Consider the following 14,390-nt stretch of genomic DNA (forward strand, 5'->3'; position numbering starts at 1 on the left):
TTAATTTAAGTTGAACCTTGCAACCATTTTACTAGAATTATTAGAGGTATATACCTTTGCCTCACCTATTAAAAGATGGCCAGTACCTCAGATTTATTCATTAGCCAAAAAAACTCATTGAATAGTTTCTGACATATTTATGAGGTGCGAGCACTCAAAAAAAAAAAAATCAGTGACCAAGTAAATCATATAGCATATTATTTTTCTGCCTAAACAAAGTACCCTTGAAACAAGATTGCAAGTACAAAGGATTTGCATTGTATATGCAACTTTCTACAATGCTCATTTACTGCCCATTTAGGGGGCACTATCTGTAAGTTAATAGTAATTGTAAAAAGTTATACTAAGTTCCAGAGGGCATTCAAGCTTTGCCTGAAAAAACAGAGAATAATTTACAAAATGTTTGCCTAGCCCTACTTAGAAAAAGCTCCTCCAGAATAAATTCCAAAGGTACACATGTATCTGAGCTAGTTCACATACTTCAGTCAAGATCTTTTCCTAAAACAAGTACATTCTTCTGGACTTCTATGGCCTACCTGGCTGGAATATCAGAAGTCTTCACCTAGAAGATAGACAAGACCTATATAGACCAGACAGCCCTGTTCAGGTGACATTTGCCTGTACAGTAGGTATTTATGTCGCTCTGGTTGTATCTCAACAGAGCAGTAAATTTAATCTTTTGTGATATTGTAGCTGTGCGAATTCCTTATGTTAAAATTGTGCTAGGATTTCAGACATGAAGCAACACTTTAGCTTTTATTTACCTTTTGAGTATTGCAATATCCTTTCAACCAGAACAGGGTATTTGGTGATTCGCTGAGTGACGAGTAAAATGCATTCAGGGATTCCTCGGCGTCGTGCCAACAGGTTGCTATTTCTCAGCTGCACATATGTAAATATATACCTTAGGTAGTAAATCCATATTAAACCACCAATTGGCTAATAAGAAATATGATCTAAAAGCATTAGAATAAGTTAAAACAAATGCTGGGTAATCGGAACCATCCCCAAGGAACAGCTGCTGTGCTGAGGGATGAGGCATACTATAACAGGAACATGTGTGTAATACACACTGGATGCCAAAGCATTCTAAAATTTGAAAGAAAACTGTGATTTATTAGCTCACTAGTTAAGGAGAAAAAAAATTTTGTCATTTTTATTAGCCATTTAAAGTGAGTTACTGAATATAATTCCAACCCTAAATCTAAGTAATAGCTATGTACCTTTTTCCTGAGCACTTTGTCAGTAGTGCTCATGATTCCACATTAACTTACTTTAATAAAATTCTGGAACTTCTTGTTTTGTTGCAGCTCTTTGAAGAGATTAACAGCTTCTTTCTGATGGCTACAAAACTCTCCATATATTTTCTCCATTTTAGTTGCATTTTCCTCTGAAAACTGAAGAAATTAATAAGTGGATTGTGCTCAACATTCTATCTGACAGGAAAGTGAATTTTAACTAGTGAATTTTGTACAAATAGGGAACTTCTACATTAAGGGTTTATCAAGTTCTCTGAATTTCATTAACCTGTCTGTAGGCCTGTCACTACAGAATGAAAATATGCTAGCTGGTTTTAGGAGCAAGAAGAGGAACGCAGCTGGAGAGAGCACAAGCAACCTCCACTGTACTCTTGCCAGGAACAGCCAGAACATTATAACAGCATTTACTTCATCTCTTTTCAAACACAACCCTCTGAGGTTCATTTACTTTTGTCTAATCTCCACATTGTTTCTAGATAAGCTAACATCTCAGCTCTTTATTTCAGCGGAGTTAAAAAGACTGACAGAAGGTGAAAAGCTACACCTCCTTTTCACAAGGAACTGAGGTGTGAATGCCAAGCCATCACTTAGCTATTCTTCAGCCACAGGAAACACCCTGCAACCACACCTTCCTTACTGGGCAGTATCCTGGGAAGTAACTGATCTGGGACGCCAGATTACTGCAAGAAATTAATGGGTAGTTTCCTTTCCATCATCAGTTTTTCACAACGCTCCTCAGCTGATAAAGTGAATCCATTACTTCCATTTTTTGCAGCCCGTAGTATTATAGCAGCCTTCTACTGCAAACATGACCAAGTTCATCACTTCCCTTGTCGCTCACACCACATAGGGAGAAATCCACCCCAAGTTCACACAGCTACCTCACAATAATGATATCTTTTCACATTGTTCTTTCATCCTGAAATAATCAGGGGAGGACAGGTTTTGAATCTTTTTGAGCAATAATTGTCTACCTGCCCACAGAAGTTTTGGAGTAAAAAAATTGTTTAAACTTGGAACTCTGAGCACTTAAAGGATTAACAGAACTGATGCTTCTACCTGCTGCACAAGGATGTCTCCAATTCTGCTGATGACAAAATTACGCTCGCTCCCTGCCGTACATGATTCCTGCCGCCTGTCCTTCATTCTGCAGAAGAATTGCCTGTGCACCTCCAGTAGCTCATCTAAGCAGGGGAATATTCTGTCCACTATGCTGTGGTCAAGCTGCAGTTCTTCCTTCATCCCCTTCCTGAATATTTCAGACATAATGAACAGGGTATGGATGTGATGTACTTCTGTTTGCATCAGCTCTGTGGTATAAAAGAAAAAAGGATAGTGTAGTAATCATCTGAATATTCCGCACACCTTATAAGACAGACTTTAGTCTATCAAATACACAGTCATAATTCCTTTTTGGGTGTGGGCCTCAAACCTAATCAATTATGTCAGCAGGAAGACTTAATTTATCTGGCTCTGACACACATCTCTCTCTATCCCACTGAACAAGCTGTGGTTGTAATAGCTTGAGCTGAGGATCAGATGAGGCCCCTTCTAATTTCAACCATTCTGTGAACAGGCTAGGTATGTCTCTGGTACCCAGTACTATCAATTTCCTTAGTTTAGGAGACATACTTCGTGATAAAAATGTTCTTTGAACCTTCGTGTTGTTTTGAGTTGAAGCATTCATTCTTCTGGCCATAAACCATGTAGGTTCCCTCTCTATTTGATACACCAAATTGCATTTAAACCTAAACACAGCTTTTAAATACTGACCAAATATGACATCCTGCCGCTTGACGACATCCTTTTCTTGCTTGCTACAGAACATTGGATCCACAACAAGACTCCAGGAGTCTGCCTCAAACTCTTCTGCATCTGTGCAGAGATCAGTCCACTGAGACAAATCCACATCATCTATGACAAAATTTGTATTTCTTTAACACCACACATACAAAGAGTAAGGGAAGTCCCTTGGCACATGTAGATCTATTCATATAGGGAACACATCACAGAGATGAACATTACAGGTAAGACTTCTGCAAATGCTGGCACTGTCTTTACTACAGCAAAGTTTGCCAGATGTGAATATTATTACCAAAGTGTTGAATTGCTTTTGTGACAGAAGGGGAGGAGAATAGGTAAAAAACACTCTTCTTTCCTCAAATCATTTTTATAACTCTTTGCTTGCATAAACCTTTTAAAATTTAAAAATAAAATTCAACATTTCCAATACCAGATGTCCAGTGAGTGGTATGTGCACCATCCTATGTGAGTGAAAGCCCCTCAGCTTTCAAATTCAGCTACACAAAAAAAAATCAATTTCTATTTGCTTCATAAGGCTATGCAGCTATTCTAAGAGCACAGCTTATCATCAGGAGTTAAGAATTTGGGCTACTGAGGAAATACAAGTGTTGCAGGTTTACAGTTTGCAATGGATGCTGTCAACAGAGTCAACTGGATGAGTGCAAAAGAAAAGTGTATTACTGTTCTGTTTCTGCAAGGATGCCAGTACATTTATCCCTGTTACTTTAAAATGGTAATAGCATACTAAAATATTCCAAAAGTTGTAAAATAGTTAGTTACAAGGAAGAAAGGAAAAGTTCTTTTTTAAGATTAATGTGTTTGATTTCATCATTTTAAAGAGGGATGCAAATGTAATTATCAAAAGCAAGTGCTCTTTTTTGAGAAGATGAAGTGTCTTCCTAAATCAGCTAAGGAGTTTTTCTGGTTTTCACTTTCCAATACTAGCTATAAGATCCAACATCTGTGCAATATTCTCACCTTCCATCATAAAAGCATCCATTGAAGAAAAGGTCCCTAATGCTTGTAACATCTCTTCAGACTGTGACTTGGACTTCCAGGTGCTAGTCTCAGAGTCATGTCCAGAAAATTGTGTAGCTCTTCTAGAGCAGAAATAAAATTACAAAAACCCACATTTATTTCATGGTTTAAATCTTCCTAGAAATCCTGAAGGATGTATTTAGCATAGTCCATTGGCATCTGCCCCTCTACCTTTCCAAACTGGCACTGGGGACACTTTTGGACAAGAGGTAAGGCTGTTGTGAGGCTTCCCTCTTTCCAGGAGACAGTCCAATAGGCACTGAGAAAGAAGGATGCACTGAGGACAGCACCGTCTGTGAAATGTCTCCAGGCAGGGAATCTGTGAGGCAAAGCACAACACAACATTTTGACAAACAATGAGTTTGTCATTGTTTGACAGAGTATGTCATCAATAGCACACTTATACTGAGAAATGCTATCTGGTGCTCATATTGACCTATATCATGCATCAAGAATGCCCACTTGCCAAGGTACATTACCTCAATGCTCTCTCACACAATATAAAAATATGCCTGTAGGCAATATGGAATAGCCCCAGAGTGACTATCATTTGATAAAGAAATAATCTCAAATCATACATCCTCTATAGGTGTATGAATACTTGTGCACAAGTATTCATGACATAGATATGACATAAATGACATAGATAGAACTGGCTACTTTTTTTGTTGTTTTCACTGAAGATATAGTAAATTCATACTCATTTTAATAGAAGACAAATTAATTCAACAGTGATCTCTCAAAAAAAATCCATTCATATTAGAGACACACACCCTTTCTTACAGATATTGAAAGAAAAATTAGAAACAGAGAAATTACATGGGAAAGTTCATGCTGCCAGTCCCAAGATTTTTAATCAAGGCCTACCTTAGAAATGCTAGGTTTATACCTAACTTACTTGTTACACCAACTTGGACCTTGTTTTTACTATGGTATTTCTCCTGGGATTTCTGAAAAAAAGAATTTTTTGAAATCACATAGCTGATAATATATTTAACAGTCAAGTCAGTAATTCATTCACATACACCATCACACAAAGGGCTGCAAGAAAGTGGTCCTAAATTATGGTATTAATTCATTCCAATAACTAATTTTATTAGTTATTAGTAGATAATAATATTTTTAAAAAGTAGGATATAATTTGTACTACAATACAAAATTATTTCTTCTAAGCAGACTGAGTTACAACATTCTACTTTCTCTATATGAGTATTGGCTGCAAAGGCTGCAAGAAAAGTCCACATTCAGGGCTTCATACTCAAATAAGATCACAGCATTTGTGGTAGTACACCATCTGAAGCGTGGGTACCAAAGGCAGAACTGCTCTCCCTTCCAAAGTGGACTTTTGCAAAATCTGTACCAAAAGCCTGCTGCACTTGGGCATATACTTCACTTCAGGTGGGTCAGTGAACATTTCCTGCACTTCATTCTTGCTGAGATGAATTGAGGGCTCTTGTGTCCTCTTGCAAGTAACCCACCATCCCCAGGAACCAAAGCTGTCAGTTCAGCAGCCTTATTGCCTAAAGTTTCCCAGAAATTAGTGCAAGACCATGACGTGAAAATTACAAACAAAATTAAACCCACTTGATTTATGTACAGTTTAAGGCTTGTAGAATCAGTATGGAATCACGCTCTCCTTGAAAGCCACCATGATGCAAAACCCAGCTACACCAGAAATGTGCCACAATGATGCAGGTCATTTTTCACATTTGTGAAAAATGACCTGCATCATTGTGGCACATTTCTCTTCGAGTCTCATTTCATTTCTTGAGGGCAGTAGCCTTACACCTGGTTTTCAAGATTATGCCTTTGTTACGATAATCTCACCATGCATGCATTCCTTCTTAACTGTTAAGGTAGTATCCATCAGCTCCAGTGCTGGTTTTGCCCTGCTCAGAAGCAGCTGAACACTGGAATAATTGCCTAGGCAGGCAGCTGTGGAGTCTCCTCTTCCAGAGATTTCCCAGAATGGGTGAAACAAACATCTGCCCAAATTGCTACTTAGAACAAACATCTGCCCAAATTGCTACCTAGAACAAACATCTGCCCAAATTGTTACCAAGAAGTGAGCCAGCCCAAGGGTGGGGAGGTAGATGAGGTCACTGGCCAGAGCCCCTTCCATCTCTGCTTTCCATTATTCCAAACATATGGAATCCCCCCTGTACACAAGGGTTCTTTCTCTCTGAGGTTTTGAGAAGCCTTTCTTTTCAATCTGTTCTGTAACCCTCCAGGCACACCATTTCACAGTCTGAGCTTCAAAAATACAAACACTCTATGAAACTCTTTTTCGACCCCCTACTAAAAATTGTTATTCAAGCACACAGAGTAAACAGTGCTTGCTCTGTTGCTCAAATTAGCCATTCTAACACCCTTGCAGCCCTTCACACACAGACGCTGGGTCTGGGCAGCCCTTGCGTATTTTCTTTTTTCCTTCATTGTTTCTAGCCCCTGGGAAAGCAAGTATCCTCTAGTAAGATCAGTGTAGGAGGTTACCTTGGTGCACACAGGAGCACACTCCTTGCAGCTTTTATGCACAATCACACTGCAATCTGAAAGAGAAGGTATGTTTGAAAGCCTGGCACCAAACAGGGTCCCCAGTCTGCAGAAAATGTACTCTGAGGCTTCAGTTTTCCCTTTTTCAGGGAAAACTTGATATTCACTTATTAAAATGATCCTCCGGATTCTTTGAGTACAGATATAGGCTAGAAGGAAGTTTCTGCCTAATGTGCTAGTGCTAGGAGATCAACGTTTCTTTCTGAATCTGTTACCTGCTGTCCTTCCTCCCTCTCCCTTGTCAACCTCAGCTCATTACATAAAGCAGGTACATCCAAATGATGACAAGGTTTCAAACATCAGACTGAACCAGGATGTCAGAACAGCACTCAGAGCACTGTAAATGCATAAGTAAAAGCCAGCAGCTACTTACAAGAACACTGCAGTGACTCCTTTCCTAGGAGGGCCTTTTCACAGACCATACATGGGATAACTCCTGGGAAAGTCCCATTTGTAAAATTGTGCCTGGTTGGTTTCTCCTTATCTTTGGTATCTTTATTTTTTGTCTTCATCCCCCAAAAAAGAGGCAGGAAAATAAATGAATAAATAAATTTTTAAAATAAAATAAATAATTATTTAAATAAAAATTATTCAATCTTAAAAATAAAAAAAAAAAATATTCCCTTATCAAACCAAATTATTCTAGAATATTTAATCCCTGTCCTGGAAGACTTACAACAGCATACTGTACTCTTATACCCAATATTGCTGAAGCTCTAAAATCATATAGGCCTTGTTTTTACTGGCAGCTAGGCCTGGAAGCATTATCAAGGAAGACTGGCAGAAATACATTTAGAAATCTAAAAAGAGAGGAGGGACAAGAAACAAAATTTTAGAAGTGCTGTTCATTCACTGTACACACTGTATATATCCTCTACATGTATATAGCTCATGCCTCTGCAGATAGAGGCGCAGTTATGCAAATAGAAAAGTTATCTTTACATCTTAGAAGACATTAGAAACAACCTATTTTTAATGAGTGGTAAAAAATTTAATAAATTCTGCCTATTTTTCCACTACCCTTGTTGGCATAACTATACATATAGCTTATACTTCTAGTTACTGACTGTTATACTTTAGGAGAACTCACAGACACAAGCTGCACAACCAAACATATATGTTCACATGTTCATGGTCAGCTCTGACACTCCTGAAGGTATTGCCTCAGACAAACACCTTCACATCTGTGTTTGTTAGGTTGTCCTGGGGCACAGGAGGGCATACTAGAAAGAGCCTGGAGGCCAAGCCTGTCTTTCAAGCTGCTAACTGATGTCATTAATCTAAAATTAAGATGCCTTAGAATTAAGTTACAATATTGTAATCTACCTTCCATAGTAGGACCGTTCAACTGTGCAGGCCTCAATTCTCAAACTCTTTAACACTATGCATTGTTAACTTATGCAAGAATTCCTATTAACTTCAAATAAGGCAAATTCAACTAATTACACCCTAATGTAGGAGTTTACATACTCAATTACGTTTTGAGAGCAATCCCAAGAACAGGCCCATATCTGTTAATTTTATTTAACAAAGAAAATATTTCTTAAATGTAATTCATACATTTAAATATTTGCTAAATCACCACACAGAATTGCTAATTACATCAAAGGAAAGCTGGTTTTTAATACAAATGTCATTTCAGGGTAACCTGCATATATTTTAAATTTAAAAAAAGAAAAGTGAAAAGAGTCTTCCTATGACTTTTGTGGTTTTGTAATAAACAATTTATCTTGACATGAAAAATTAGCTTCCATCTATAATTCATTTAATTACAGTGACATAATCATACATAATAATATGGACATAAATCCCAAATTACCTTGCCTTTATTCCGTGTGCTGGTCATCCTGTTCATTAGAAAGCTAAAAGTCCGACTCACTTTATATTTTTCAGACTCATTTTTTGAGGGTACAACATACTTATTCCATCCCTCTTCCTGAATCCTAAAACAGAGACCAGTGAAAAAATGTTCCTCATTCCTTTAATTAACAGCAACACTCCTTTAATTAACATATAGCAGAATCTGGACAGTGCTTGTTTCACCTAACATTTACAATTACATGCTTTGTTGTGGGTTTAACATATTATGAAAAAGATTGCTATCCCTATACAAAAAGAAGTAACACTTGCCAATAAGCACTCTGCATGTGCAATGTATAACAAGCTTGCCTATTTTACAGTTGGTATCAAAAACTGCCCAGCTTTTACTGCAGTGGTTTGGACATTCCTACAGTGGACAGGAGCCCCAGGAGCAGGCAGCAGCCCATCCCTGCTTTGCATGTCCCAGTAAATCCCTGCTGCAGGATGCATGTGGTGAGAGCTGGGTTTGGCACACGGTTTAGGCATGAGTTCACAGAAGACAGGGGCCTCTACCCCACTGCTCAAAGCCCATGTAGCAGGAAGGTCTCTTGCCCACAGGGCTCCCTAGATGGCATTCTGGCACAGACCTGCTGCCGGCTCTCTGTGACACGCACCCGTACCTTTGTTCCCGGCACTGCTCCGGCAGGCTGTACGTGCGCTCTGCAAGACACAAACAGCCACAGGGCACTCACACTGCAAGGTCATCAGGCTCATTTCAAACTCACAACCTCCACCAAGCCATAAGGCTACCACTGAGGGTTTGCAATGTCATTTGAAAATCAGGAAGGCAAAAACATACATACATTAGAAACAGCTTTTTCCAGGTTAAGACCACTTCCTACTAAGCTTTTAGATGACAGGCTCTGAAAGAACTCAGAAGGGTATCACTGAATGCCAGTCCCTGCAGTCTGTTTTTAAGAATAGCACAAATTATTTCTTTTGTTTTTCTTTACAACATAGACTTGAATGACTTTCCCTTCATTTTGCTTTTCATATAATTTGCTATAAAATATCTTAATGACATTATTCTAACATTTGCAGTTACACATCTTATGCAGCTTTACCAAAAAAAAAAAAATCCTTCTACACAAAGAGGAATACCACTACCTAAAGTATTGCCTAGGATGTTTAATGTTCTACAAATTTGTATCTTCTACAATTCTATGATCCTATAAACAGATGACCCAAGGAGATACTTTTCACAAGCTCTCTAAAAAGCAAAATAAAAAGAAAAACAACTCACTTGGGTTGTTTTGGAAGAAAATAGGCCCAAAACTGTAGAGAACACTACCATTTTCAAATTAAAAGCACTTCCCTTTTGCAGATGTTTCCGCAAAGCTACCACAGGTATGGTTCAGGAAGATACATGCTTGCCTAAGTCAAAGCACCAGACTATGCTTTCTTTGAAGTTAGATACAGGCTTAAACACCCTTTGCTGAATCCACATCTCTTCAGACAAATGCAGACATCAGGTTAGCAAGAGCTAGAATATTTACCAAAGAGGCAGCAAAACAAAAAGGGCATTTCAGTTAGTTGTCAGGCACAATCTGTGCCACAGGAAGCTTCTGTAAGAAATCAACAGCATGTAATCATAGGAGATGTCTCATGCAAAACAGCACTATGGAGCTGAGACTTAGAGAGTGCAAGGGCCTGGAGGAGGAATGAACCACTGTTCATGAGCACACCATCTACAGAGTAGGCACAAATCCTTTACTGTTACAGCCTGGTAAAACCCTCTCAAATAAAGGCAGGTAATATGTTTTAAACCTGAGCACATTTTAAAGTTTCCTTTCCATTTTAAAGGATGGTGTTTTGCCTCTTTTTTTCTCATATTTTGTGTGGAAAAAACCATCCTGTTTTTTCTGAATTCATCTACTTTAGCTTAGATTTTTTTGCAATGTGCAAAGGCAGCTGCACCTCCTTCTTGCACAGCTAAGCCCTAAGCAAGATGTCCAAAGTGCTGGCAGCTAGACAGAGGTGAAGGGGGAGGTCTTCCACGTGCAGACTCCTGCACAGGCCCAGACATAATCCTGCTACAGTCCACAGAGATCAGGATGAACTATCTGAGCCAGCTTCTTGGACCAAGCTCCCAGGCTAGTTTCATACCCAGATAAAACTGCTCAAAGTGAGCACAGGTGTGCCTGCCTCACAGTAATCACCACTGCCAGCTGCCAAATACTGTGTTCAATGCTCCCATACTTGCAAAACGCTGGCAAAAAGAGGCACAGTGCAGGAGGTGCTGGTGGAAAGAAGTGCCAGCAGAAAGCTCAGCAGACCACCACCCCTCCCTCCCAGCATTACAATGCATCTATGGTTCAGGCGTAGAACACCCTGCTTCTAAAGTCTGGACAAGAATGGGCTTCCACCTTCTCCACAAAACATGTAAAGGTCCAACAATGACTGTCCCAGAAGGAAGAGGAGAAAGAATGAAAAGGAAATGGACCCAAGCCCGTACCAAATCAGGGCAAGTAATGGTGTCTGGGTGAAACTTAAGGGGCTGTGACACCAAGCAAGTCCCTCAGCTGCAGTGTCAAAGGAATTCTGTTTTAACTTTAAGCATGACACAGGGCTTTACTATTCTGCTAGCTTTTAATTCTGTGAGCTTCTAGCTTTTTCTTCTAGTCTTTTTCACAGACTTTTCACCTAAAGCCTTGAATATAAATACTTACAAATACTTTAGGAGATGGATGAAAATACAACATAGCTGCATGCTGCAGGCTGCAATACCTACTCCTCCTTACAAGGTGACATGAAATCATACTGTGAATTTGAGTAACGTTAAAGAAGTTATTTGCTGCACTGCTTAATTCAGTTTCTTCGGAAAAAAGAAGCCTGCAGACATTGTGTATCTCACCCCCAAAACAGTTTTTGAAGTTGTTAAATGCTTTCAAAGTTAATGACAACATTTTCACACTTTTTGTATGTTTCATTCACATTGAATGTCAAAGAATCAGAGTGGTTAGGGTTGGAAAGGATCTCAAGGATCATTGGAGTACTGAGGGAGCTGGCAGAAGAGCTTGCCAGGCCACTCTGTATCACTTATGATCAATCCTAGTTTAACCAGGGACACCTCAGATAAATGGAGGTTTGCAAGTGTGGTGCCCACCTACAAGAAGAGTCAGAAGCAGGATCTGGGGAACTACAGCCTTGTCAGCCTGACCTTGGTGACCTTGGTGCTAGGGAAGGTTATGGAACAGAGTATCTTGAGAGTGATGACTGGCACATACACGACAACCAGGTCATCAAGCCCAGCCAGCACCTCCTGAAAAAGCTGGCAGTTCATGGCTTGGACAGGTGCACTCTGGTGGATAAAAAGCTGTCTGAATGGCTGGGCCCGGAGAATGGTGGTGAATGGAGTTATATCCAGTTTTGAGTCTGTCAGCATCACTGTTCCTTAGGGGACAGCATTGAGGCCAATCATGTTTAGTATCTTTAACACTGATCCGGGTGAGGACATCAAGTGCACCCTCAGTCAGTTTGCAGATGACACCAAGCTGGGTGGGAGTGCTGATCTGCTGGAGGGCAGGAAGGCTCTGCAGAGGGGTCTGGACAGGCTGGACCATGGGCCAAGGCCAGTGGTGTGAGGTTCAACAAGGCCCAGTGCTGGGTCCTGCCCTTGGGTCACAGCAAGCCCAGGCAGTGCCACAGGCTGGGGCAGAGTGGCTGCAAAGCTGCCACAGGAAAAGGCCCTGGGGGTGCTGGTGACAGCAGCTGAACATGAGCCAGCAGTGCCCAGGTGGCCAAGAAGGCCAATGGCATCCTGGCCTCAAACTGCTTCAAGGGAGGTTCAGGTTGGACATCCTGAAGGAAGAATTCCCTCATTGAATGGGTAGACCTTGGCGTCATTTCCAACCTTAACTACATTATTCTATCTAGTTCCAACCCCTCTGCCACGGGCAGAGGTGCCACCACTAGACAAGGTTTCTCAAAGCCCTATTCAACCTGGCCTTGAACACTTCCAATGATACAGCATCCAAAACTTCTCCAGTTGTCCACTGTGGCTCACATGTCCTGTCTCTTGCCCTGGACTAGTGAAAAACTAAAGGTATACTGGAGTGAGAAACAAGCTGGAAGGATGGCAATGGACAGGCTTTTTTTAAATATAACCCATATTCTCACTGAGAAAACTGTGTGTTGTCTTCTAAACATGAAACTATGTGTCTGGAAATAAATCATGTCAGACACAAGTCATAAAAAATTACAAGCTCCTTTCAGAGACATCTCTGACTCTACTTGATGAAGTGGGTGGGTTTTGCTTCCCAGCCTGTAAAGATAACACAGCCCACCTGTGTTTCAGAGATTGCTTAGGATCTGTGGGAAGCTGGAACCATCTGTCCTCTTTGATGCCCCTTCTGTGTCATTCTGAGCTTCCTCCTGGTCTCTGTCAGACACTTAGCAGGAGGCTAGGGTAAGGATTTTCCAATGAGAGGATTATTGCCCTTGTCTATATTCATTTCTGTGGCTATTGCTCTCTCCATTTGTATGCCCTGTTAAGGACAGTCGCTGTATCATGGGGGCATGATGGAACTGTAGATGGGAGAGAATGGAGAGATGATGGTGGAGCTACCATCTAGGAGCTACTACTAGCCCTGAAGGAGCTACCAAACATACACACCGATGAGCTCTGTAAAGTAACATCAGCACTGGGCCTGAAGTAGGCAGGTACTGAATAATGCAAAGCCAGAGAACTGACCTCCATTTGAATCCCCAGCTCCAAAGTCGCGAGGAATGCGAGGTCTTCCCACCACACCTTTGGATGAGGAGTAGGAATAGGAGCGTGACCGAACTCCAAACACTGTGCATTCCTATGAGAAATTGCAGCAAAATGAAATCTTGTGTCATTTTGAACTGCATCAGCAACAAAACCAAAATAAATCAGGAATAACTGACCACTGGCATAAATTTTCTTGGCTTCAAGTTGAATTTTTGACAACTTCATGTGAATTCCTAGGAAGTCTGTCATACCATGACAAATTTTTGTATGCTACAGGAAATAAGTTGTGGGTGCAAGTTTGACTAAGAGAAAAAAAGAAAGCTTACATTCTTCTCCAATTTGGTAACAGGTGACATCCACACAGTATTGCTGGCCATTATTTCTGATGACCAAGCTATCTTCTTTTACGAAGGAAGGCATTGATCTTACTTTAATACTTGAACAACATTTCATGGAGACTTTGGCCATGCCTTAGTAATTACTTATGTCAGAGTTTCCAAAGAAAGGACCTGACCTCTTTTTCTTTTCTCTATGTTGTTTTTTGCTTTTTTAATCATTATTATATTTGAAAACATTTTCCACTTACCAAATCTCTCAACAATAAGACCTGAAAGGAAATCCCCTAATTTTTGATATGTCATTTACACTTAAATAGAGACTATTCCTAAAACTCCTGTAAAATGCTTACCTTATTATTTTTTAAAGTAGCACTATCATAATTAATTTTTTTGCTGAACTCTTTTTCTCCCTTCATGAAATCATTTGCTGAAGGTCACATAAAGTTCTACAGTGGCAGAAAGTGCATCTAAAAAAATCATAAAGAATCTCTGCAAACAAGAAATAACTCTATGTATGTGTCTGAAGACCTCAGAAATTCCACCATGGTCTAATGAAAATTAATGTAGACAGGATACTTCAGAAAACCATAACAAAGAGATTTACATCAATCCGTGGACACCCCAACTGAATTTCCCTGAGTGTAGAAATCGTTTTAAAACAGGCAGCAGGCTAGTTTTACTCTTTACAAACCATTACTCTCTCATATAACTAGAGCTGGTTAAACATTTTCTCGCTAAATATATTTTGGTTAAAAAATGCTGATTCACTGAACCTGAAATATTTCCTTTGAAACATTTCCGATAGATGGTGTGTTTTTTAAAGCT

The 14,390-nt window shown here is 39.9% G+C and overlaps 1 protein-coding gene across 1 annotated transcript in view; it reads right to left on the minus strand.

Annotated features, from left to right (window-relative positions):
* ARHGEF28 (Rho guanine nucleotide exchange factor 28) overlaps window positions 1-14,390 on the minus strand; it is a 119,731-nt gene that overhangs the window by 34,459 nt on the left and 70,882 nt on the right. The window contains 12 exon segments of the mRNA XM_054517972.1: window positions 765-882; window positions 1,275-1,397; window positions 2,319-2,569; window positions 3,033-3,173; window positions 4,041-4,162; window positions 4,272-4,419; window positions 4,999-5,050; window positions 6,594-6,649; window positions 7,027-7,159; window positions 8,473-8,596; window positions 9,101-9,173; window positions 13,207-13,318. Of these exon segments, the coding sequence (XP_054373947.1) occupies window positions 765-882; window positions 1,275-1,397; window positions 2,319-2,569; window positions 3,033-3,173; window positions 4,041-4,162; window positions 4,272-4,419; window positions 4,999-5,050; window positions 6,594-6,649; window positions 7,027-7,159; window positions 8,473-8,596; window positions 9,101-9,173; window positions 13,207-13,318 (1,453 nt within the window).

Source organism: Molothrus ater, chromosome Z (genome assembly GCF_012460135.2).
Source record: "Molothrus ater isolate BHLD 08-10-18 breed brown headed cowbird chromosome Z, BPBGC_Mater_1.1, whole genome shotgun sequence".
In the NCBI taxonomy this organism is placed as follows: Eukaryota; Metazoa; Chordata; class Aves; order Passeriformes; family Icteridae; genus Molothrus; species Molothrus ater.